This window comes from Urocampus carinirostris, chromosome 18 (assembly GCF_059441175.1).
Source record: "Urocampus carinirostris isolate Australia breed hairy pipefish chromosome 18, RoL_Ucar_1.0, whole genome shotgun sequence".
In the NCBI taxonomy this organism is placed as follows: domain Eukaryota; kingdom Metazoa; phylum Chordata; class Actinopteri; order Syngnathiformes; family Syngnathidae; genus Urocampus; species Urocampus carinirostris.
Window position 1 is genome coordinate 11,860,538 of NC_142366.1, and position 27,400 is coordinate 11,887,937.

A 27,400-nucleotide genomic window follows, 5' to 3' on the forward strand; every position below is an offset into this window, starting at 1 on the left:
GCCTGGCTCAATTAGATGACACCCAATGCCAGCGGGCAGCTAGACAGCTACTCTCTAAATTGCTTTATTGCACTGAAAGGAGAAGCCTTCCAATTCAGTTTTACTTTGTGTAATGACAATAAAGACATTAATTTAACTACAATAAAGACATTAATTTTACTGCAATAAAGACATTAATTTAACTGTGTTCTGTGTTTTTGTTTGTAGATCCATTATCGTCATTTTGTGACAGTCATACTCTTAGTCAGTAAGGACATCATCTCGAGTTAAGTTTGACCCCTGGGGCTTTCTATAAAGGTCCAGCGATACTTTGCAGATTTTGACTTTTTGCGAGGGTATTTGGGCCCTCATTTTTAAAAGACAACATACGCACAAAGCAAGACAGACGCCCTTCGTAAGCAATGATTGGTACTTATAAAAACAAAGTTGACCAGAGCTCTGGCCCTGCCGTACGCACACAATCTGGAGAACAGCAGGTGGATGAAACCAAAGAAAGCATGTGAAATCAATACGTTTGTGCAAAAAAAAAAAACTTTCCACATAACACATATGACTATATTTGAAGAAACTAAGTAATAGGCATAATCAACATTGACCTCCACTTTGCATTGTGAAAAAATACGCTTTTTGGTTCTTTTCACCGCCTTAGCTATCTTCACGTTTGGTACGTTTGAATACTTATCAATGGCGTTTCCCCCGACCTTTTATAGGCATAAAGGGGCGGTTCTGTCATGTGCTCCAGCTTTAGAATTGCTTGTGATCCAAAAGAGAAAAAGGCGTGGTAAATGCTTTTGCACCGTTTTATAAATCGGGAAGTTTTATCTCGTGCTTACTTGTTTCCTCCATACGCCACCTTTAGTGATCTTTCCTATGCACAGTTTTATTACCCGATATAACCATAGGATTCATGTATACCTAAAATTTAAATGTTATCTCCAAAACCAGTCATAAATATTGATGTACAAACTGTGACTTTAGTTCTTGATCATAAGACCACCGCCAGAGGGCGTCGTGAGTACTAACCAATTTAGAGCAGGGGTCAAGTCAAGTCAAGTGAAGTTTATTTGTATAGCCCTTAATCACAAAGAGTCTCAAAGGGCTGCACAGATCGAATACTATTGCAAACTATGCTATAGAATAAAATTGTGTTTTAAGCCTAGATGCAAACAGTTCCACTGAGGGTGCAGGAAAAAGAGCAATCCACAGCACTGGGGCCCGAATGGAGAACGCTCTCGAACCTGCGGATCTCTTCTTGCCTCTTGGGATCACTAGTAGACCAGCATTTTCCATAACCTTTTTAAGGCTTAGAGCTACCTTTTGTTTCTAAGTAGTGCGAAGTGCTACCAGTTTGATATGAATTTCTAAATTAACATGTTAGTACTATTTTGTTATGAAGTTGTCATTATTAAAGGTTAAAATAGGCACTATAGCAACTAAAAATAACATTTCCCAGAAAATCACAATGACCTATGTATGATATTCTAAGAACCAGTCTGGGGGCTAGATGTCTTGGGGTCTACCGGGTGCCCACGGGTACTATGTTGAAGACCACTGGATGAGACCTATTATTACTTAACACATTTTAAAGTGAGAAAAATTATTTTTCCGAGTAGAATTTCATTGAATTTTTGCAGATAACGCTGATTATAGTAGGAATAACTTTTTTGATGAAATATCCATTTTTAATCATTGTAATTATATTATTGACAATTTTATTATAAGATTTTTTTTGTATTACTGAAAATAATAATAATAATAATAATAATTTCCTTTGTATTGTCATTCTTTGTAACAATGTACACAGAACGAAATGTCGATACACCTGACCCGTTGTAGCGAGCCGATGCAGCCGCAGCCAACAGAGTTATCTTTAGTGATATCTATATTTAATATTTTGTTTCTTATTTTATTAAAATATTAAATTTTGAAATGCGAATGGTAAAATCTCCTCATTATGGAATGTGGAAGTAATTTATTCTAATAATTTTATCTAGCGTATAACCAGACTTTCTTTTTACAGTGTCGCAATAATTAATTTTTAATTAAAATACTGTATGTCACAATCCAACAGTTCCAAATGTAAAAAAATACATAAAAAATATATTTGAGACATAAAAGAAAACAAGAGTTTTTCTAAATAAAGAAAAATATTTTAGTTTTAAATAAAAAAAAGATGAGTAAATATTGATGAATACCAAGCCTCAAAGACCTGCAAACACATTTTATATTTTTCAATATTTTTGTTTTTATTCAACATGGCAGATTATTTTGCCAACAACAGTAAACAAAAATGACCACGATTTTTCAACTAAATTAAGCCACTTCCTCATTTAAACTCAACCCAATCATGTTTACCAAAAAATCCGGACTATAGAGCGCACCTGATTATAAGCCGCACCCACCACTTTTTAAGGGATTCTCCACTTTTGTACCTACACAAGCCGCACCTGTGTATAAGCCGCGTGCGCCCGCATTAAAACTAGTGACACGATCACAAGTTTAACCCAGACCAGGCTATTAGTTCCACGATTGTGATTTTGTAGAGATTTGTCGTTCTATTCTTTATTAATTATCCATTATCCGTCAAATCATGATAAACTACAAACCCAATGGTCCTAGCCTACTAACCTCCTTCCGACACAATCCAAAAGGGGTTTTTAAGGGTTAGTGTTCTATCTTCGTTATTCATTATCCATTATCCGTTATCGGTCAGTTCATAATACGCTACAAAGCCTAGGAGCCAAGACACTTACTCTCAGCCAAAGGGCCAAGCTAAGGTCCTAGCCCTAAAGCCTTGCTGCGATCATTGTGAATGCACCGTTCTAGATCCACAGTCGGCATCATGAATGGAAAATGATCCCCGCAATTAACGTATGATGCAGACTTGTAAAGTCCGGGTCCCGTTGAAAGTAATCCAAGGAAACAAAATGTATATTTCCAAAGTTAAGAGTGGGAAAAATATATATCCACTATTGTCCACTGCGACAGCAGACAGATCTACCGGTAACTCAGCTTTACCCCACTTCCCATCAGCCCGCGCTTGCTCCGCCCCTTCTTTTTGATTCGCCCGTAGAACACATAACAGAATGAATCTCTAAAATAAATACATTACAAAGATATACAGTTGCAAATACATATTATACGTGGTTACACATATTTACGAAGAAATACAATACACCGAGAGAGTTTTCAAAGCTTTAATAATAATAATATAACTTTCATCCCAAAACGTGCCTTTGAAAGGTACCAACACGCTAGTAGGATCACGCTCACAATGCATCTAACGTGCCTGTCAAAAAAAAAGCATCCCGTAATTGTGAAATTCACGGTAGATCGTCCTCAACTTCCTCCTCATAACTATCGCCGTCAAGGTAGTCTTCCTCATTATCGGAACGTACCTTTACTTAACAGACAATGTATGCATAAACTTAGAGGTTGCAGTCTTCACATATTCTACTGGACTTAATCTTACCTTTTATACTCCAGCACCGATGGTGGCCGTTAGCAAAATTACATAAATTGGCCGCTTCACTGAATAAGCCGCAGGGCTGAACATTTAGGAAAAAAGTAGCGGCTTATAGTCCGGAATTTACGGTAATTGGTTAGACAAGGGATGTAGCGCCTCCCCCACAAGGGGAAAGCTGATCACACCAACAACACAAAAACAACTCCCACAAAGAGCTGGCGCTGCAATTGAGCAGCCTCAGTGGCGAAGCTACCAGAAACGTTTGAAAACAAGACAAAAACAATGACGACTTTGTGATTTCTGCTCGCGGGTGTGCAAGCCTGGCTTAAAAGCTGCATAAAGTGCTATTGTTTTGAGGAACAGCCACTGGTTTCTGTGTCATTGGCTGTTTTTGTGGGGTTTGGAATTTTGTCCACCTGTTCCTGATCTGTAATTAAGTATTTTTAACTTGCATGTTGGAACTAGTTTTATGTCAACCATAAAAAGGACGTTATAAACACAGACAGTACAATAGAACCCTGAGATAGAACCCTGGGATAAAACCCTGCAACCAACCTCGCCGTACAAGGTTTTTTCTTTTAAGTTGTAGAATATGATAGTGTTTTGAGCACACTCTATAGAATTGTTCTCATTATAAGAAATCAACAACAAATTATTTGGCATACCCAAAACAAATACAAACTTTGTGGTGTCGACATCATATGAAACGCTGGTCTGCTTTTTGTCACAGCATCATGAAAATGCTGAGATTGTATTGGTTGAAGCACCTGCCGCCTTTTTCATTCCACATTCAGTTCAGAACCTTGTGTAATTCATTAAGACTTGCTGTCCATACAATAATATATATGTTTATACTGTATTTATTCACTATAGGTCCAAAGCTTGCAGTGATGCTCAAGTGATAAGCAAAAACATGATAATCATGGAAACAAAGCTATAGATTCTAAAGAAATACCAAGACGGTACAAGGATTGCTACCAGAGAGAGACATGGGGCTGCTTCAATCAAACAACTTGTCAAATGATGTCTCAGCCATTTAGATTTAAGTAGGTCACATAGCCACGCCCACTTTTGGTCATAAGAGCCAATAGGAATTAAGCATGTCACATAATACCACGCCCCCTTGTGACATTGCCAAACAAGTCCAGCCCACTTCCGGCCGTCACGCAAGCCTGCCCACTTCCTCAATAAGTCCCACTCACTTCCGGTTGTCTTTAGCCAATGAGATTTAAGTAGATCACATAATCCCGCTTACTTCCTGTCATCACAGCCAATAGGATTTATTGGAATTAGTTTTCTAACAGCATGACAATCCTCACAAGTGGATATTTTAAAATCAGGGAGAGTGACTTTCATATCTGTCAACCTATACGTTTTTGCAGTTCAAAGTACGTTTATTATGCATTTTAAGACGTGTACAACGTACAAGAAAATCTGTACGGAAAAACGCATATTTGTCAATTATGGGTACCATCCGGTAAACACTGACTATCACAAAACGGCAAATCAATCAAGTGTAAGGAGTTTTCCGCGGAAGCCTCTATCTCGGTAATGTTTTTTCCGTTGCAAACGAAGCGAGCGGTTTGATGCTACTATGCACATGCGTCTGCTGCCTGGGGATTTCCCATCATGCATCATTCTGAAACAAAAAATATGGTGTACGATTATTTTGTATTTTGTACGGGAAAAAACGAGTTTGTACGGGCATGGAGCCGTGGAGGTTGACAGGTATGGACTATTCTTGTCCTTGAAGTTTTTTGTTAGTGTAGCATGAAAATTGTGAAAGTAAAATAAGGTCTGTTTCGTGTACAGTCTAAACACTAACCCAAAGCCCAAAAGCATGAAAAAGGATTCTTTTTTTATCCCTAAGAAATGCATGTACTTGCACGCACAACATAAGGAACTTGACATAGCCTGCAACGATGACACAAGACAGAAGATGGTGTCAGCGAGTGAAAAAAGTTCCAGATTCCATAGAGCGACTTTAATTAAACTTTATCTGTTCACTTAACCTGAGTAAGAAAATGGAAGGTATGTTTGCAAACTGATCCACAGCAGGTGACCATATGTCCTTTTTTTTTTTTTTACTTATGCCTGGGAGCTCCGACATTCGTTGTGGTTCGGATGTTGATGAGGATGATGATTGTACAGCGGGTTGGCAAAGGACAGCTTGGCGTCCCTCCAGGACGAGCTCTATAGAAGACGAGGCGCTCAATTGGCTGGAGAAAAAAACACTAAAAAGAGGGAAAAAAAGAGAGGAAAGGGGCTCACCTCAGTCTCACTCTTCCATGGGTACACACTGATGGAGAGCCCTCCACTGTTGCGTCTGCGCCTAATCACGCGGCGGCGGAACTGAGTTCAGGCGTGAAAAAAAAATAACATTCATGAGGACTTGATGGGGAGGATATAAAATCAAATGGCTGAAATCAAATTGAATGTAGCAGTCCATGATAAAGGATCATTATAATCATCCCCGTTTTTTGTGTCAAAGGCATTAAAAAATATGAAATGTACCGTATCATATTGATATTGTTTCGGCATCCTTACTTAGCTACACATCATAATCATAGCAACAACGGTCACGAAATTAATAAAATAAAATATCCTAAAAAGTTTTAAGGATGCTAATAGATATACATCATTCTATTCTAAATACAGACAATATTGGCCTGGAGAGGGCTAGGCTGTACTCGCTAAGGTTGCACCACAGGAAGTGGTGCCCCAACAACCTAGGGGGTTAAGGGATACATGAACGGTGAACCATCATCAGAACTATAGGCCTACTTTTAATGCAAAATTATTCAGATCTTGAAAAAATATTACGATAAAAACTATAGAAAAATATTATTAAATGTAATGAATTTGCCGAAATACATTTTAGAATAATTAATTAAATTTAGAATTAAAAATAATTTTAAAAAAAGTTTTTCATCCAAATTCTAACTATATCTATGTCACATCAATCAAAGTTGAAAACCTGTATAGCAAAAACATTTTCATCCAAATGTAAAAAAACATGGTCAAATACATTGGAAAAACATCAAGGATTTGAATTTAAGAATAATTAAACTAAAATTAAAAATAATAATAAATGGGAACAATGGATGCCTTGTAAAATATACAGGAGTTAAAAAATGTTTTATGATAAAAAAAATGATACTTAAATATTTTTAAAAGAAAAAAAGATGATGAAATAAATACTTACATTAAATACAAAATATGAGAAAAACCTGTACAGTTTCAATTACAGGTTTTACAATAAATTAATACAACACTTTGTAAATATAGCAAATGATTTTAAGGGTCTTTTTCTTCTCCCAAAATAATAGTTTCATATGTTTAGCATAAACTTTTAGCAAAAGTCTTTAAAAAGAATTGAAAAGCCATTTTTTAAGATCTTAAAAAAGGAAATCCATAAACAATTCGTCTTATGATTAATGTTTTGGAATATTTACAGTTATAGTGAAATTGAATTCTACAAGCAAAACCATTAACATCATTGAATGAGTTCTTTTTCTGTGTGTTATTTTTTTTGCTGTCTCATTCATCTTGTTGTCAACATTAGCATTGTAAGACAAACATTACAATTTAACCACTAATGATGCCCTGAAGATTTTCTAATGACGGATCAGACATCACCTCGGCCTTCCAGTCAAAGGCAGGACGATCCATCATGCCATAGCCTGTCCAACTTCGGTTCCTGCAGACGGGGCGGCGGTAAAATCTCATCGTCATTATTGACAGACCTAATAAATTAAGAACAAAAAAAAATCGTCCCCTCACGTCAAGCGGCGTCGTTTGCTACACAGAGCCAAGAAACAGACGGCCACGCCCGCTACTAGCAACAGCATCCCGATGGCAATGCCGGCATAGACCGTGTCTGAAAAGGATCCTTGGTCACACATTGTGTTATACATTAGATGAAAACTGGAAACATTACCCAGCTGTGTGTCCTCCGGCCCATGTGGAGTTGGCGTTGTGAGTGGCGGCTTCGTCTTTACTTGGCAACGGTTGCCGGTCCAACCCGGAGAGCAACTGCAGGCAGGCAAAATGAACATTTAGCATAGCATGCTAAAAGCTAGTGTTTCAACAAATTGGAGGTGCTTTTGAGCTACAACCAAAACTGGAGGAGGCTAACATGCTAAAAGTTAACGCGCTATCGTAAATCTGCGTGTCGTGTACAGGGTTTGTGCACCTTTTTTGGCCGAATCTACATACCTTTTTAAGACTTTTAAAGCTAATTTTCCGATTGTTCCAGTATCATTAAAAGAAAAAAAATCGGCGTGAATTACGTATTTACAAATATATCTGCAATTTACATATGCGATTTTTAAGATTTATCAAGACATATGATTCTTAGATGTTGAGTAGATTACGATTAAATTTCTGGGTCAAGCAAATTCAAGTCCCATGTATTAATATTGCCCTTGATCACGAAATGTCTAAAAGGACAGCACAGGCCACAATTTCACCATCCCCTGATCCGAAACTGGCATGCAGGCAAGGATAAACTCAAAAACCTTAGCATAAGGAAAATAAGAAACCTTGAGAAGGGGCCACACAAGTTGTAATACCCCTTCCAAAGTGACCAGGCTGCAATAGAGACTCAATTAGATAACAATGGAGCTGATATAGACGTGTAAATATTTTTGAGACAAATCACCCCCCATATACAGTAGGTGTTGTGTGAAAATTACGGCTAACATTTTCAGTTGCAGGAAGTTCTTCCCATCAGAATTTACCACTGGGAAACGCTACCTTCATTTTTTGCATGGCCTGTAATTGATACTTAATGTGTACTAATACACATTACAAATTGCCCTGTATAAGTGTAGCATGCACCTGTCTTCTTGGGCGCAACCCGCAGGGGGTGATGCCGCTTCACAAGACAATGCCATACAAACTAATGCCAGCCTCTGCTAATCACGAGGGAAGAAGAAATGCATTGCCAAGGGGAAGCCACTAGAGAGCAGGGAAGGCATAATTTTGAGTAGACTTTTTGAAAAGCATGGCCACAATTGAAAGCATTTACAACCACTTTACCGAAAAATTAAATCACTTTTCAATTTTTCAAAACACAACATTAAAATTCGAGCATTTTCCAAGATTTCAAGCACCTGTACGAACCCTACTGTAACTGCCAGAGCCATTCAGATGAATGCGTCATGTTTAAATATTGACAAGTGGGATTCATCAACCTCGTCGAGATACATAAAAGCGAGAAGCCAACAAGCTGGCAGAGCAAGAAAGCGAGATGAATTTAAAGGTTTCAACATGCTTCACGCCACATAACAGATGGAATATTTTATGTCCGTCTCACGATAAAGTGCGTCCATCTTACATGCAAACTGGTCCATGCTCCTCCACGTGACAAGGGCCACGACCCTGACAATAATTGGGAGGGCAGTCTGACAAACACACACAAGAAAAAAATGGACACAACATTGTGATATGAATAATTCACGTTTTGATTTGTTATAACCATATGGCAACCTAGTCTTCCTCAAAATAATTTTTCCCATGCTTCGCCTCCTCAATAATAATAAGCCGCGATGGAGGCAGCATCGCATTAGCATGTATATTAAGAAAAGCCGATGATTTGTTTATCTGATATTGCAAACGGGAGTTGTGCTTGGCCAAAAGTTGGAGACTTCTTATTTCGATTTATTTTGATTTTCTCAGTTACGTACCAATCTTGTTTTTATTTGATGTATAAAAGTATATATACACCATGGCAACATGTAGCCGAATGTAGTGATACACACCCGACCAGAATATCTCTTTTGGCAGTGAAAATGGAAGTGAAATAGCACCAGCCATGAAACGTTTACGAATATACGTTTTTATTAAAGCTCGTTTTTAATTCAAAACGTCCTTTTATAAAATGGCCTATTTATTTTGAAAATCCTTTTTTACTAAAGAATGACTCCGGCTATCAATCAAACCACAGGATGCTGGGCTAGTGGACTAACATGACCAATGTCTAGGACAGAGTTTGGCAACCAGCGGCATGCGGCTGTTTGGAGCTCCAAATAGATGTCTAGCGGTTTTTTTTTTTGTTTTTTTTAAATTTTCGATAAAGGTGAAATAATATGGTTTCTGTAGGACAAACAATACACAGAGATTCTTAACATTTTCACATGGTTATAGATGTGTACTGTAGGTGTTGCTCTCCTTACAAGACTTATTTAAGGCTTTTAATTGTTTGCGGCTCCAAACATGTTTTTTTTGGTCCAATATGGCTCCTTCAATATTTTGGGTTGCCAATCCTAGGTCCAGGAAAATAAAATGATCAAGCACAGTCCCAACCCAGATTTGATTGACTGGAGAAGGCGACCCTCCAATAAAAACACACTTTGTTAAAAACAAATTATTTACAATAAAAACACCCTAAAGAAAGTAAAGGACACTATTATGAAAACATGTTCTTAAATTTAAAAGTGAAGAAATATTTAACTATTAAAAATTAATATAATAGGTTTTAAAGATTAGTAAGCACAATTGTGACATCCTACTTTAAAAATTAATAATCATATTACAGGGATGTCAAACTCTGGCTCTAGGGCCGGACCCAGACTTTCTGTTCTAAGGCGGGCCGGATCAGTAAAAGAATGTCAACTTCAAATGTTTATCTTTGTTTTTCAATATTATGCTTCATCCTACATTATAATAATCGCGGAATTCAAGGGATGTTTTACATAGACATTTATTCACCACAAATGGGAAAACATATTTTCATGTTTGGCATTGAATGTGTTAACAGCTTTGACAGTTGAGTGAATGCAGTTTTACATCTAAACCAACTCCCCACGCCATAAAAACTCAACACTGCCCTCTAGCGCTCAGAGAGAGCATTTGGTTTGGACATGATTTAAAAAATCATACCTTTTAATAAAAATCACCATGAGACTTTCTTGCTTTTTATTTTTGGACATACTCTGAAATCTATGGCTGGATGTCTGACATTTCTGTCATATTACATAATTCCTTGTAATTTAGCTGAATGTTTCTTATTTCAAAAGATAATTTTTATTGATTGCATTTTGGACCTCTCAGGATTCCAAAGTAATTGAGTTCATACGATGAACCGATTTTAAGCTTCCAAAGCGTCATAAAAAGGGAGCATAGTAGATATTCATGTAACGCTCAAGAAGGAAATGAATAGCGAGCCGGCCTGGGGGAATACTTGAGACCTCACCGTCACAACTGGACTCATCCAAAAGGAAAGGAAGACAGTCTCCAAAGCCGTCACAACGCTTCTCAACAGGAACACAAGTGGACGACGTGTCGCACAGTAATTCTCCAAGCTGGCACTGCAGCAATGCTGAAGACACAAAAGAACAATTTCCAGAAAGAAAAAAAGCAACTGTTTCAATGGCTAGGGTCACACTGCAGGAAAATCTGTTTTTTGCGCAACTGTGACCTGCATTCGATCTGCTGAAGTCCTTCTGAGTGGCACACATCCAATTTTTTCCAAACCAGACCCTAGCCACTTTCATACGTGGTTCTAAATCCAATACATATCCGATGTTTTGGAATGGGACTGCTGCGTAAATGATCAAGACGCACATCTTCGATAGGCGACAGAATCCACTAATCTGCGTTCAAGTAGGCGGAAGGAAACGGACAACAACCATGGCGGACAAAAACAGAGGGAAATCTATGGAAGGAAAGCGAGGTTTTGAATGTACAGAGATACCTCGGTTTTTGGTGATAATAGGGACCAGAACACCCTCAAAAATTAAAAATCTCCAGTAGTGTTGCGACTAGGGAAGACAGAGATAGAGAGAGTGAGGGAAAAAGATAGAGAAGAACAAACAGATAACAGTTTGAATTTAAAGGAAGAAACACATATTTTAAATTGGTTGTTGTTTTCTTATTTTTGGAAAGAGGGGGGGCGCACCATTATTAAAGCTGACTTGTCGACTGAGAGAGCGAACAAAGAGATAATGGTTAGATTTTAAATTAGTCGATGTTTTGGGTGGGAGAGAGAGAGCGAAAGAGAGAGAGAGACAGAGAGAGAGTGTCAGAGACATAGAGAAAGAGAGAGAGATACAGTGAGAGAGAACAAATGGTTCGGCAGATGCATCATTTCAGTGGTGCGGGACAAAAACTCTTCTCAATGAAATGCAGAGAGGAACACAGATCAGGGCTGCAATCACAGTGCAGTATGAAGATGCTATGATATGAATTGGCCAATCAGAGATCTCAAGTTAAGGGGTGCTGGCCAATCAGTGTGAATCCTGGCTACCTTAAACATTCATTGTTGGGAAGCATCTGTTGTTTTGTTTTTATTTGATCGTTTTTTTGTTTGTTTGTTTTTTTATTTTATTTTTTCCCACAAAGGAGCGATCCAGCGATAACTGAAGCGAAAAGTAGCGAAAGGTCGCAGTAATTAATATTTGGGGGGACAACCCTGTTCAGGGACAAACTCGAGAGAAGTTTTTAAAAATATTCCAAGAGAACGTTCCGCTGCAAACATCCATGACTACTTCCAAAAACATTGAGCGCATTGAGTGCGACATCACGTGTCTTCTTCAACGCATGCGGGACACTTTTGGCGTTAACACAGGCGATCAGATACAAGTTGCATTTAGTTGGAAATGTGAACGATCTCACGAAAACATTGGATTTCACCACCAAAAATCGCAATTGAGCATTAAGCACAGTCGTTCTTACGGCAGCTGTTCTCATCCTCGCCACGGGGACAGTCTGAGACGCCGTCACAGCGCACTATAGCAGCGAGGCACACTCCGTTGGAACAACGGAAATTGCCAGTAGGGCAGCCACCCTGCGGGGGTAGGGTGCCCGGTACGACCGTGGGACAGCCGTACTCATCCGATTGGTCGAAGCAGTCAGACTCGCCGTCGCACTGCCAGCTCATGGGGATGCACTGGAAGGAGTGGACACACTGGAAGTGGTCCGAAGCGCAGGTGGGAGGCTGGGGAGTCACAGGTTCTGGGAGTGGATAGGTAAGAGGTTAGCATATGTCAGGGGTCACCCACGTGGTGCTGCAACCGAGTGTATTTCTACACTACTAATAATAATAACCTGGTAAAAACAGAATAACATAGTAACAACCTAGTAATAAAATGACGAGTTATTTTAGAAACCAATATCGAATAGGTTGCCGTATTTATATATATGTCATTGGTATATTCCAATTTTTTCAAGATAATACAATTTGTAGACAGTCTCTCTCATATTTGAATTCCTGAGCTCTGCCGTAATGTGTAGAACACCAGCACCCTAGCAAGAAATGCAGCATTTTGGTTTACATGTCAATTAGTTAAAAAGGTTTTGAGTGTTTTAGGCAAAAAAACAGTAGTCTCCTTATCACAACACATATTTTAGTTAACTCTTGCAACGTCAATTCAAAAAACTCCTTCCTGTCTAAGGTCTATTATCCACCCGTCATTGTTCTTCTTTGTCTCTATGCTTCTCACTTTCCTAAAGTTTTGCGCTAGATTCTTAGGACGTACCGGTGCTGTGGTTTATGGCCTAATCTTAAACCCGTCAAAATGACTGAAAGGCTTAAAATCCGTCAACGATAGAAAATTGTATGTAACCTCTGCAGACAGTGAAATATAAAAAATGTAAATGTTTGTACAGTTTTGTATAGCTCAAAGCTTTTTTTGCAAAAGACAAGCTTTAATTTGATATCACTAATCACATCTCTTCCTCGCAAGTCTTCAGAAATATTATATGAAATGTCGTATTTGCTTCGGGCTCGGTCCTGCAAATCTAGGAAACTTGGGCTGGGTCAGGTTTTACCACAAGCAGGCCTGGGTCAGACTGGATTTTTTTAAGCCAGGGCTTACCTCTACTCCGTACTAATCGTCCATACGTCCATTACCTGCACCACTTATCCTCAGTAGGGTCGCGGGGTGCTGGAGCCCATCTCAGCTATCTTCGGGGAGTGGGCAGGGGACACCCTGAACTGGTTGCCAGCCAGTCACAGGGCACATAGAGACAAACAACTCACTCACTCATTAACACTGAGGGACAATTTGGACTGCCAATTAACTTGACATGTTTTTGGAATGTTGGAGGAAACCGGAGTACCCACGCAAGCACGGGGAGAACATGCAAACTCCATACAGGAAGATTTGATCACATGACCTCAGGACTGTGCCACACTCGTGAAAACCACTGCCCTGCCGTGCTGCCCCCGTACTAATCAGTAACAAAAAATTAGTTCTCGGCTAACAAGACAGTGACGTAAGTTAAAAACTTCTTCGTAAACGTAAATTGAAGAAAAGGGGAAGACACTCACGCCCTGCCACACACTCAGTTGTATATGTGATGTCATCCAGGGCAATGTCAGTCCTCATGTCCCCGCCCACCTCGGCTTGGAACCTCACTCGAAAAGGTGTAGGGTTGGACAGGATGACGCTGGCGTATGTCCAACCCTCGGCTTGATTTCCGGCCAAGGCCCACATGAGCAGTGGGGTGCCACTCTGTCCCACTGTAAACACCTAAACATTTGATGAACTGTTCAAGCAGATGTTCTTACAAAACAGTCAGAGCCATCCATACAGTAAGACCTCGGTTATCGCGGTTGATGGGGACCAAAACCACCCGCAATAAGTGAAAATCCGCGAAGTAGCGGCGCACCTTAAAAAAAAATAAAAATAAAAAATACATATACGAGAGTCGGATTTGGGCACAACACCGGCGCGCGGTTTTGGTGCAGCTTCTGCTTCACCGCCGTAATGCATGATAGTCTTTGAGATCCCGTCAGCAAACACAAGCTTTAACGTGCGCCACGAGCACCATGCTAAGCCGGGAAGGCTCTCGACTTACTCTGGCCGTACTGAGTGTACTGGTAGCCCACGGCTGCCACTGCTGGGTCCACGCGGCTTCCGCTTCACCGCCCCCTAACCCCCACCGGTCCCCCCTTCCCCTTTCCCCCCCATCGAGGGCCGTGTAGCGCCATGTAGAGCCATCGCGGCCCGAGCGGGAGACGTGACGTTGGTGACTTTTTCATCCGCGTTAACAAACGCATTTTGTAGAATACGATCGCGCTTTATTGTTTAAATAAACGCATTATATAGACTACCATGGGCCAATTATTTAAATTAGCTCGCTTTATGGTTTCAATAAGTGTATTATATAGAATACGATCGCTTTTGTCGGAAGCGCAGCAGAATGCGCGTTCACGCGAGGGGGGGAGGATTCTGTTCGGGAGTCGGATTTGGGCACAACATGGGGAAACGAGAACGGCGCGCCGTGTTCGGGTCGTCGGCTGAGGGGGATTCCCGCAAAAAGTAGCGACGCCCCTTTAAAAAAAAAATAATAATAAATATATATATATATATATATATATATATATATATATATATATATATATATATATATATATATATATATATATATATATATATATATATATATATTTTTTTTTTTTTTTTTTTTACCATTACAGACCGCGAAGCTCTGAATCCGCGAACGTCGAACCGCGAAGTAGCGAGGTCTCACAGTATACCGTGTAAGTATTTGCTTTTGGCAACCCAGGTACTTGCACAACTTTTGAGATCCAGCAATGGAGCTGACTTTTGAGACAAACGAGCATGCTATATGCGCAGTCCCTTCTCAAGGTTTCTTGATTTTCCTCATGCTGAGGCTTTTGAGTTTTTCCTTGCCCTAGGTAGGCTTTAGATCAGATGGTGTAATAATAGTCTGTAGTTTGCAATACTCTGTGATCTGTGCAGGTGAGTGGACATAAATTGTAAACTTGCTTAATGTCTAAATTTGTATTCTGGACTTTGTTTTACTCTCTTGCCTACAGCTATGGGCGTTACCACGCCTATTTTGTTAAAATTGCTGCTATTAATTTAAAAAAAAAAACGAGATGATGGGTGGTCTCTCGTCCCGTTGGTCAAAACAAGATTGTTCTTCCTTCTCCAGCAAATACTACGGAACTCATGAAATTGCAGCCACCTTCAGAGTCCCCATCATCTTCGAGCCGTGCATGTAGAACCAGAAGCGCAGGTGACACAGGCCCATGCTGGATGGGAAGGCACTAATGGTGGTCACTCTGGCAACGTCACCCTCTCGCTGAACGGATGAGTCGATGTATAGGAAGTTACCCCCTTCACCTTTTGTGAGACAAATGGAAGACAATTAGCATTGGACGGGGAGCTGGGGAGTAGTAGAATCAGTACAATCAGTAGGCATATCCTGGCAGTTCTACACAAAATTATTCCCTGGGCCAGACCACCTCCAAGTGCCCCCCAGCGTTAATACACTACATACATGAAAATGGCAAATATTTATCCCAAAATGTAAAGAGAGCAATAATATAAAATAATAAAGTATATATTGGGATATATTATTATAAAGCAAATCACACAATTACACACATTTGAAAACACACCTAAGAAAATGTAGTTGTAAAATGAAAAAAAAACACAAACTAAATCCTGACCTTTTTGGCTCTCGCTGATGCAAAATCACCAATAAAATCCTCATTAGCAATTTGCTTCCTTATTTCACGATTTATGCTGATAACAGCAAGGCCAGTGAGCCGTTCCTGACACATGGTTGACCATAAGTACGACTTTATTAACTTTCGTCTTGAAAAGCTCCTCGCTGCATGGCCCACTGTGAGAGGCAAAGTGAGAAAAATGCACAGCAGTTGGCCTGTATTTTCAAAGTTATGAATAATGTGCGTTATTTGGAAGCCAGGAGCCGCCAAATATTTTCATGTTTAGTAGTAATACAAGTCAGAAGTGAAGTGTCCCCCAGGCCACTCCTCCCCTACACTTTTACTTGTCTCAGCCTCAGTTTCTCCGCACACGAAGAGGTGCAAATTTGACAAGAGGCAAAGTCATACGTTGTTAGATAATCCAAAACCGCTTATCACAGCATATTTATTGCAATTGTTTATTTTTTATTTTTTTGGGAACATTTCGCGCCGCCCCCATGTGTCAGGGCCACTGTATCCTGGAGTATTGTTTTAAGGTGAATGTAATGGGTACAGTCTGAAGCCAGATAGCTAGTTAGCTAAAGTGCAACCTACATAATAGCTACTGTAGGTGGATAGCTAGTTAACTCCTTAAAATAATTGGGTTTTCAGTCATTTTCAACCGATATAAGAGGTATCTAGCTAACTTCTTAAAATACATGGGATCTTTCAGTCTCGTCAGCATTCACGGTGAGTGCGTGCATTTGTTCACAAGTCTTCTCTGTGACCTTTCTGGTGTTGCAAACCTCATCGATCTGCTACCCTTTGATACAAACATCAATGACATACTCAGTCGATGATCCCAACTGGCCAATCAGGGAGCAGCAATGAAACCTCACATACACAAAAGCAGCCCACAGGGGATATGATTGTATCGAATCAGTCTGCACACTGGTAGAAGCCGGAAAATGGAAATATGTTTCGCTATTTATAGCAACCATGGAAATTGGGGCCCCTCGAGAGGCCTCTCCCACCTGGACTGTGGTCAGATTCCGGTCCGGCTCCTGCCATCTCGCCACCACCATTGATCCTCCAATCAAAGTCATCGTCGGCATCCTGGGCGAGCTGGCACCTTGCCTCCCATTGGCCGTCATCCATGTCAAAATTACAGGCGCCTGGCATAACCGCCACAGTGCCTGCATGTTTTCATGGGAGAATTCCCTCATTAATTCAGGGAGATAAAAAACGAATTTCTTAGGACAGCTTACCACAGTCCGACTCGTCGGATCGGTCAGCGCAATCCGGCTTTCCGTCACACACCAGGTGGGACTCAAGACACTGGCCGCTGTCGCAAACAAAATCAGTGACAGACGGGCAGCTCATCGGCTCTGCAGGAGCTGGGACGAAAGTGAAAATTTTGCAGTTTTCATCAAAGCGCAAAAGAACCAGACGAAGAAGTTCTGTCCATTAGAGATTTTGATGAAAAGTCCAAATCTAAGCTTACATGCTGAGTTGATAGGGAGAGAGTATTGGAAGATCACACAGCTTCTTCTGGTTTCCTACTTACTTGAGTCTGCTAGGTGTCGAATAATCTGATAGCTTTGTGTTTTCTTTAAATTGTCACTTTAACGTGAAACGTAAAAATAACTGGTTTTATTTGTTTAGTTGGAAACATAGACAAAACAATGGGAGGGGCTTAGTGATTAAAAGGAAGCCTATAAGCGAAATGAATGCTGACGTTTTTTGACATTATTTAATGTTTATCCTTAAGTGTTTTTGCACGCAATAAATAAAAACCTTACATGTTTTTGAGTTATTTTAAATTATGATAAAATACCCCCCAAAATGAAATACACATTCCGACCATGCTATTGTGAGACTAAAAAAAAAGTGGCTCCAACAGATTTTCTGCCCTGCATTTGGCTCCATCCATCTTCCTATCAACTATAACGATCTTCCCAGTCTCTGCTGAAGAAAAACAACCCCAACGCATGATGCTGCCACCACCATGTTTGACAGTGAGCATGGTGCTTTTCGAGTGATGTGCAGTGTTACTTGTTTGCCAAACGTAACGTAAGGCTTTGCATTCAATTTTGCACTCATCTGACCAGAGCAGCGTGTTTTATTTTTGTCTCCCAGGTGGCTTCACGGGGGCTTTATGTAAATTATTTCAGAAAGGGCTTTCTTCTTCCCACGCTTTCAAAAGGGGCAGATTCATGCAGTGTACAACTACCATATTTTAACGACAGTAAGGCGCATATAAAAGTCTCTGATTTTCTCTAAAATGTGCAACGTGGTCCATCATGCAGTGCACCCTGTGGTCTTAAGGTTAGGCGCCTGCCCCCAAAACTGGGAGTTCACAGGTTCGAGCCTTGACCTAGTCAAACATTTTATGTGAAATCAGGTCTTTTTGTCGAGATCGTTCACATTTACAACCAAACGCGAGATGTATGCAAATTCCTGTGACTATTATGCCTTCTCCCGTGTTCGCCACAAGTTTCCCACATGCAGAAAGGTACACGTGACGCCACATGCAATTCATTGTTTGCTTAAGAACTCAGGGATGCTAACACTGTAGCGTATTTAGCAATTTAAAAGTAGTAATTGTCTTGGTACTTTTGTTCAACGAAATGATGTCATTTTTCACCTGGACCAGGACTGCGGTGGGACAGAAACTTAAACCGGGTTATAATGAAAAGAATCGATTGTTAACGCTTGGGCGGGAGTGTTCGAGCTTTCGTAAAGTGATTCTGAACGTGAAGAAAGGGAACATTTTAATGGAGATTTTGCGAAACTGTTCTGGTCAGAAAGAGAGGATGAGGATATTGACAGTTATGACATGGATTACTGGTAAAAAAAAATGTGAGTTCCAAACTGTTTTGGACCAGCTCTTTTTTTTTAAATTTTTGTTGTATCCATGTTTTACTTTGTAATCAATACTTAAATAAACCACAACAAAAAGCCTAAAGTTTAATGTCTAAAATGTTCCTGGGTGGAGAGGGGATACTTTCGCTAGGTACTGAAGTAGGATGAAAGTTTTAGTAGCGATGCGTTTTCTGAACTCTCGCATCAAACGAATGCTTATCCCTCCCCCCATCGAATCGCGATAACCAATCGAAAGAGTGGAATCTCTGCACTTTCTTGCAACTCACTTGGTGCACAGTCTTGGAACTCCAGATCATCCAGGGCAGCGCCCCCGCTCACATCACGCCAACGCACGCCCTCGAATATCACCCGGAAGTTCCTCAGCCTCCTCAGCGGCACCTCGGCCTGCTTCCATTCAGTCCCCTGGTGGCCCGTTCGGTTCCACGCCTCCCGCACGCCGTTCTCCGTCTGCAGGTAGTCACATGTACAGTGCCAATGACGGCTATACCCATCACACGATTTTTGGGGGGGGGGGATCAAGGTTAGCTGACTGCGAATCAGTGAACGTAATTTGTCATGCAAAACCTCCGGTCGACCCTATCATGACTTTCAGTTATGCCGCATATGGAATATATTAAAAGACACGCCGAGCATGTAATTCCTCCGTGAGCATTTTCCCATGGCGGCGGCCAGGCACCACATTGTGACTAATGCACCGTTCAATCCAGCTACGTGGGGTTTTGCGGGAGATGCTATTTACACCCAGCCTGCGTTATGTGTATTCTCTATGACACCTCACATTTTAGAGTTTTAGGACATTTAAATTCTGTGAAGTGCCATTTTGAAGATCTGTCTGGATCGCTGAGCAGTATGACTAGAGGTAAGATTTTAACACCAAGCCCGACTCGCGCCCAAAATGTCAATAGTTATGTTTGGGTTTGGGCCAGGCCAGGCTTCTCTCTCTGTGACTTATTCTTTTTTTAAACTATCCACACGTCATTGTTCTTTTTTCTTTGTGGAGGATCCACACGATAAATTCCGTGCCCCTCTCGCACCAATGAGCCAGAAGCCCTCCTCCACCCGAGTCCTTTTAAATAAAATGTGAAATGTCATGTTTGTGCGGGGCTCGGTTCCTCAAATCAGGATAATTTGTCGTGCCCGGTCGTGGGTGGGCTTTGATACCCACAGGCCCGGGTCAGGTCGGGCTGGATTTTTTTTAGGCCTGATCTCACATATAAGTTTGACTAAATGTGATTTCATGAGGACAAAAACGCAGTTTTGGCTTCAATCAGCCATTTCCAAATTCTTTAAGGCGGAATAATTAGAGATTGTTACCAATTTTCAACCATGCACACGAAAATGATAGGAGGAATGGAAAAGAAAACAACAGTGTGATGCCATTGCAAAGTAACTAAGACCTAAAATACTCCTTAAAATAGAGTGATATTTAAAAAATATATGTAAAAAAAAAAATACAAACAATAAAGACCAAAATATGATATCAATGAAAATAATTGTATTATTTTAAGTGTTTATTTTTCATTTATTTATTTATTTTTTTGGTTCATCATATCTAAGAGGGATAAATATAGTATGGAAAATGCAGTGATTATCTGTAAGAAAAAAAACTACAAAAAATAATATAAATAAAAAATAGTAATTTGGGAATCATCTTATCATGTATTAATTTTGGGGAAAATTTTGGGTCTCGATATATAAGTGGGTTAAACAAAGTATGAGGGGGAAAAGTGAAATGTTGTATAGAAAATAATTATCTACAAAACTCTATTTGAAAAATAGTTAAAAATTAAAATAATCCTCATTTTGAATGTTGATAGATTTCATTTAATATCTCTCATCTCATCTCATTAGCTACACCGCTTATCCTCAGTAGGGTCACGGGGGTGCTGGAGCCCATCCCAGCAATCATCGGGCAGTGGGCAGGGGACACCCTGAACTGGTTGCCAGCCAATCGCAGGGCACACAGGGACAGACAACTCACTCGCTCATTCACACCTAGGGACAATTTCGACCGGCCAATTCACCTGAAATGCATGTTTTTTGGAATGTGGGAGGAAACCGGAGTGCCCGGAGGAAACCCACGCAAGCACAGGGAGAACATACAAACTCCGCACAGGAAGTCTGGAGCTGGATTTGAACCCACGCAGGAGGTTCCCAAGACATGAACTGTGCCGCACATGCGCTAACCACTGCGCCGCCGTGCTTAATATATTTTGTGTCATTCATCAATTTATAATTTATATATATATATTTTTTTTTTCTTTTTCTTCGATATTTCGAATTTTTGCTTCTCCATATCGAGGAGGCATTTCAGAGTTTCCTGAAAAAAATGAATAAACACTCAGAAAACCAACCCGTTTTGGGCACGATGCATACCTGGACGAGCATGCGGATGGTTCCCGAGGCCTTGTGGGAAATGTAGTACCAAAAGGAGAGCTTACAGATAGAGCTGGATTCCTTCCATAGTGAACTACTGATGTGGGCCTTATCACCTTTCAGACCCACGGGGGTTGCTTCCAGGTATAGGAAGTGACCTGACCGGTACCATTTGATGATGCCACACCATATGGAATCAAAAGGACAATCACATAAGGCTAAAAAATTAGTGTGTAGGCAACGAAATACCAACCGCTCTCGTCCTTCAGCGTGTGATCATATGGGGGGCGAATACTTTGGACCGAGCCGGTCCCCAGCAACCATTCAAAATTGTCCGCCGGAGAATTCTCCCATCCGCATGTGCCGTCCTCGAAGGAGCAAGAGGTACCACAGGAGTTCTCATCCGAGCCATCACCGCAGTCATCTTTGAAGTCGCAGCCCTGGACCGGGGAAAAGCAGCGACCGTTTTGGCAAGGCAAAAGGCCGATAGGACACTGGCCTGCAAGTAGAAATATGTAGAAAGTTCATAATTGAGCTCTAACATTTTCCGTCGTACTAGTGTGTGCTAAGCTAGAAGCTAACTGGCTCCAATGTTTTTTTTTTTTGGTGCAAATACCGATCAAGTTACAAGTACTAATAGACTTCTACCGCTCATCCATCGAGAGCCTGGTGACCAAGAGCGTTTCCACCTAGTCTAGGAGCTGGGGGACAGGGGGAGGCAGCAGAGGACAGTGAAAGCAGCAGAGCGCATCATTGCCTGCCCTCTCCCTTCCTTAATGGACAACTTCTCCACTCAGTGCCTTAGCAGAGCCCGAAACATCGTTTAGGACAGTTTACATCCAGGTGCCTAGCTCTTTGGTCAGCTGCCACAGAATGAGGAACAGCGTCTTTACCAAAAGCCATTACCACCCTGTACTCATCTACTGCATCCACTAGCACAATGTACTGTACAACTGCCACTGTGAATATACAAATATGTATTAATATTTATTGATATTTATTATTCATTAATGTTTAGTCTTCATCTTTTAGCATATTTGTATCTTTTTAATTGTTTTCACTTGTACTTTGTATATACAATCAAATAATGAAAAAAAAAGGCCATTTATTAATGAATTAATTTACATTGGAAAAAAATAAACATAGAAAAATAATTAAGTAAATAACAACTTCCTAAATCAAAAAAGAGTAATACAATATATTTCAAAATGAGTGACGTTATATATTTTTGGTACACAATTTAAAAAAAAATACAAAATTTGTATTTTTAACAGCTGTTAAAAGTAAAATAAAAAATATATTGTTATTGGAAAAATTAATCTCAGTAACATAGTAGAACAAAAAGGAAAAAACAATTATATAAACAAATAGGTTTGTGGGACTTTTACATTGTAATACCTCTAAAATCCCCAAAGTTTTTATTTCAATCAAAAACATTCAACTATTATAAATAAGATGGACATTTTATAATAATAAATAAATAAATAATACATTCATGCATTTCAGGTGGATTGGCCGGTCCAAATTGTCCCTAGGTGTGAATGAGCAAGCGAGTTGTCTGTCCCTGTGTGCCCTGAGGTTGGCTGGCAACCAGTTCAGGGTGTCCCCTGCCCACTGCCCGATGATTGCTGGGATGAGTTCCAACACCCCCGCGACCCTACTGAGGATAAGTGGTGCAGCTAATGAAATGAGATGAGATTGCATTAAAAGTGATGATTACAATTTCTTCTGCTCTGTGGTTTGCAATAATCTGTGATCTGTGCAGCCCTTTGAGACACCTTGTGATTAAGGGCTATACAAATAAACATGGCTTGACTTGACCAATTTCATAGTCAAATTCAAGCACTTTTTAAGGACTTTCAAAGCCAACTGAACTGAAAATTAATTGACAAATAACGTCATAACAAATATTTACAGAGCAAATGACCAGCAGAGGGCAGCAAGAACAATACTTCTTCTTAGTGTTGACAATTCGAAGTGAAACATTTTCTTTTGTTGGAACTTCCCAAAAATGTAATTACGATGATGATTACATTTACAATGATTCCACTCGGCAGCAGTTCTAACGAGAAAAAAGCAGCTTAACAAAAGTGAAAAATTGAACCTCCCCTTGTTGCAGCAGATGTTAAATAGAATGTCAAAGAGGTGGGAATAAGTAATCATCTTCTGGATAGGACAAATGTTTACCTAACTATGATAATAATTAACAATAAGATGGCATTGTGTTGAAGTTGGTTAGCAACAATAGATGATTGCAATTCCTTGTCTTACCTTGGCCAAAGAAATAACACAAAACAACAAACTTAAAAAAAAAGAAGCAATTTAATTGTTGGAAACTTTGTAAGATGTGTGCTTGTGCTTCTTTGATAAATAGAGACGTCTGTTGGAGTGTTGTAGAAAAGCAATTACAAGACCTTTGTAGGGTGAATAGAGTAAGTCAAAAGGTAGGAAGCTGAGCTTTGCAAAGCGTACCTTGGGGAGGGGGAGGAGGGGACGCGTCCTCTAGTACGCCTGAGGACGCCAGCAGGCACCCGGGCGAAAAGGTGATGTCATCCAGGCAGATGTCCCCTTTGGGATTTCGACCCACACGGCCCTCCAAGGTGACTTGGAAATCTTCGGGGTGGCTAAGTGGGACCTCCCTTACCTGCCAGTAGTTCCCCTGGTCGCCTGTCAGGTTGAGGAGGGGGACAAGCACCCTTTGGCTCTCGAGGAACACGCCCAGCGTCCCGATGCCGTCTCCAGACATGTGGAAGAAGAACCGCATCTAAGGGGAATGTTGCAATTACACAAATTAGTGGGGTGGTGCTGATTTTTTATTGTATTTGTTATGGAGTCATAGTTATAAATCAAATTTTGTTGACATTTTCGAAAGGCATGATTGATGATTGATGGACAGGTCGATTGCAGGAGACGAAAGAAGAAGGGAGCGGTGGATCGCAATCCTGCCGACAGTTGCGATGATGCAAACGGGCTACTCGAACTGACTAAGGTGTAAATGTTTGCACTTATTTTTACACTTTATATTTTTAAATAAAGATGATTTTCTTTTGTGATTGCAAGCTTATAACAGACAATATATTTATCAAACACTGAACACAATTTTTTTTCACATGGCAGCAACAATAGAATGAAACACTTAAAACGAGAAAAAAAATGCCTACCTTGCACTGAGTACTCCTGTGGCTCAGCAAGGGCCCAGAAATGCGAGCACTGTCACCAGCCCCCTGGGGGAAGGAGCTCTCCAGGTAAAGGTAGTGCCCAGAGGGGTCCCTCAAGGTGTGGTCCGTGGACGGGCCTGTGCCGAGGGTGGGTGTGCTGCCGGCTTTGATCCGCCAATCAAAATCGTCCTCTGAGCTCTGGCGCCAGGAGCACAAGTCAAACTCAAAATCGCAGCGCCCGTTGCGGCCCTCTGAAAACAGACACGACGTAAGGATATTACATCTTTCACAAGTGAGAAGTGAATAGTGGCCCCCACTTACTGCAAACGTGAAGCCCCTCATCCGAGCCGTCCTTGCAGTGGTGGATGAAGTCACAAAGGTTCTCACGGGGAACGCAATGGCCATCGGCACAGGCAAACTGCTCGGGGGCGCACGGGCCTAGCGGGGCCAGAGGGGGCTGGCAGTCCACAAATTCAACGTCGTCGATCACCACATCGCCCATATAGCTGATCCCGCGCTTGGCTCGGAACACCACCTAGTGTCATTCACCAGAAAAATGCAGAGTGGATGGAAAGAAATTATTTGGAAAAAAGTAAAGAAGCTAATATGCTAACTGGGGGGATGTATGACTCATCAATGTTTCCCCCAAAAATTCCAAACCTGAAATTCATGTGACAGACCCAAAAACACTTCTCCTCTTCTCCACTTGTTGCCTTGGTTACCGGTCTGGGACCAAACCTCGTGAGTGGCATTTCCGCGCCTCAGCAAAAGCTGCAAAAGACATCAGTGATAGTACAAAATCATTGGACCAGAAATACCACAAAATGAGCCAAATATTTAACTATTTATTACTTGGATATATTTATCCAACCTTTTGGACTGATTTTTGGGGGCGCAGGGGGAGTTACACTACCCACATTTTTGGGTTGTTGATAATAGACAGTATTTTTAGTGAATAATAAGAGGTATGGTGGCCGAATAGTAATGAACAAACTCAAAAACACATTTAAGGGGTTCAAAACAATCAAGTCTTTTAAAAAATATTAGCTGCTGCCAACCGCATGGGGAATTTGACGTCAACACCTTTACTGCAGAGTGCCAAGGGCGCCTTGCCCCTGCACACCTGACGCTGTTTTCAGCGGAGCAATTTTCCTCTCTCCTCCAAGTTTTTTATGTCACGTATTTTCAGATCATAACACCAGTCAAGATAGAAGCTACCATTTAGTTGGATAGCAATTCCGAATACAGTATTTACTAAGCGCAGAAAGACTTATAACATTGGTAAATGGCGGCGCCCTCTGTTGGCTGCGGCTGCATCGGCTCGCTACAACGGGTCAGGTGTATCGACATTTCGTTCTGTGTACATTGTTACAAAGAATGACAATACAAAGGAAATTATTATTATTATTATTATTAAAAGGCGAACAGGGGCTGGATCAACCACTGTCATTGGTGTCATTGGTGTCATTGGTGTCATTGGTGTCATTGATGTCATAGGTGTCATTGGTGTCATTGGTAGATGCGGCGTCAACCAATTTGTTTCGTCCGCGAACGAAACTCTATGAGACAGCTCTTGGAAGTGGTTGACGGGAGCTGGCTCCCCACCAATTAAGAGTTCCCTTCGAGACACTGTTTTACTCTTGTGATTGGTCAAAATTCATTTGAAGGGATTCTGTGCTGTATAAAAAAGGTTAAAATTGTTTGGTATATTATATTTTTCTTTGTGGATTTATAAGTATATCAATTTATGTTTCCTGTGTTTTTCAGTGTTAATGTTTATGTGTTCATTTTGTTTTATTTTCCCCATTTTAAAGGTATCCATAACAATACATCCAAATATACATACTATATGGATTAAACAACAAAAATAACCTGACGAGCGTTTGGGATTTGAAAGAGTTCATTTTAGTGAGCTAAGACAAAAAAGCTGATTCCATAAAAAGTGTTGGAATTCCCATCCCTACATTGGACCATTTGCTTCCTCCAAAATAAAAGTGAACTCCGATCAAAGACAGTTTCGTACTCAGAGCGCACGCGTAGGGTCACAGTTTTCCTCGCTACCCTGCACACTTTAAGAATTTGGGGACTGAGAGCCAAAAATATCTAAGCAGTAGCTCAGGAGGTAGAGCGATCGTTTTAGGATTAAGGGATCCCAGTTCGAATCCCGGCTTGTCCGTGTTACATGTCGAAGTGTCCTTGGGTAAGACATTGAACCCCCAATTACCTCCAATAAGCAGGTTAGCGCTTTACATGGATGCACAGGTCACGGCCGCTATTGGGAAATGTGAAGCACAATATAAAGCGCTTTGGGAAGTCATTGACTTGAAAAGCGCTATATAAATGCAGATCATTTCATTTCAGATCATTTCATTTCATTTCATTAAAAATGATTGATCCTTGGCGCCAATGGCACCGCGCCGTTTTCCTCCCAAAGTGCCAACCGGTGCACACCTGACGCCGTCTCCCAGTGGTGTCGCACGCGGTTGGGGCCTAGTGTGTGCAGGGGTTAAGAATTCTTTAATAATTAAGTGACTCAATTTTAGACTGTTTTGTTTAAAAAAAATGTTGACCACAGGATTTAAAAATAAAATGACAGTTTGTGTTATTTTAAAGGAAATCACCCCCATTTTTTGGACTCAATTTTTTGGGAGTGGGGGGGCATAGTTTACAAAAAAATTGATTAATTAATTATTAACTTATCACAGGGAATTATGTTTTTATATCCTTGTATACATTTTAAACAAAAAATTTTGGTGTTGTTTTGTATAAATCGATATGTTTTGTAGGTTTATTTGTAAAATAACTTTTTTGGACACGGCTAATCTTTTTTGTTTAGGAGGGGTGCATCGATTGAAGTGTTTTTAGGTGTTTTAAAGTAAAATATTTTCTCTATTAAGTATTAGTTTAACAATGCCCAACTGAGTTCAAAGAGCCCTTATTCATTGTATTCCCCACAGTGCTATGCTTTTATATTACTTTTAGTTTGGGATGTAGGAGGAAGGTAGGTGTAGGATGTAGGAGGATGCATGCCTGTCAGCACAGTTAGTGTAGCATGAAAATGGTGAAAGTAAGAAAATGCCCGTTTCAAGTACAGTCCAAACGCCA

General features: G+C 40.5%; 1 protein-coding gene across 1 annotated transcript in view; it reads right to left on the reverse strand.

The window, feature by feature from the left end:
* Window positions 1–3,275: 3,275 nt before the first annotated feature.
* malrd1 (MAM and LDL receptor class A domain containing 1) overlaps window positions 3,276–27,400 on the reverse strand; it is a 43,629-nt gene continuing 19,504 nt past the window's right edge. The window contains exons 17-35 of the mRNA XM_088322861.1: window positions 24,956–25,066; window positions 24,617–24,830; window positions 24,299–24,546; window positions 23,610–23,901; window positions 21,391–21,636; window positions 21,138–21,295; window positions 19,028–19,208; window positions 17,144–17,272; window positions 16,910–17,071; window positions 15,410–15,567; window positions 13,743–13,944; window positions 12,146–12,424; window positions 10,665–10,790; window positions 8,808–8,874; window positions 7,407–7,501; window positions 7,250–7,346; window positions 7,106–7,166; window positions 5,738–5,818; window positions 3,276–5,659 (exon numbers count right to left, since the gene is read on the reverse strand). Coding sequence (XP_088178987.1) covers window positions 5,555–5,659; window positions 5,738–5,818; window positions 7,106–7,166; window positions 7,250–7,346; window positions 7,407–7,501; window positions 8,808–8,874; window positions 10,665–10,790; window positions 12,146–12,424; window positions 13,743–13,944; window positions 15,410–15,567; window positions 16,910–17,071; window positions 17,144–17,272; window positions 19,028–19,208; window positions 21,138–21,295; window positions 21,391–21,636; window positions 23,610–23,901; window positions 24,299–24,546; window positions 24,617–24,830; window positions 24,956–25,066 — 3,012 coding nt within the window. The 3' untranslated portion in view covers window positions 3,276–5,554. The remainder of the gene's footprint in view (window positions 5,660–5,737; window positions 5,819–7,105; window positions 7,167–7,249; window positions 7,347–7,406; window positions 7,502–8,807; window positions 8,875–10,664; window positions 10,791–12,145; window positions 12,425–13,742; window positions 13,945–15,409; window positions 15,568–16,909; window positions 17,072–17,143; window positions 17,273–19,027; window positions 19,209–21,137; window positions 21,296–21,390; window positions 21,637–23,609; window positions 23,902–24,298; window positions 24,547–24,616; window positions 24,831–24,955; window positions 25,067–27,400) is intronic.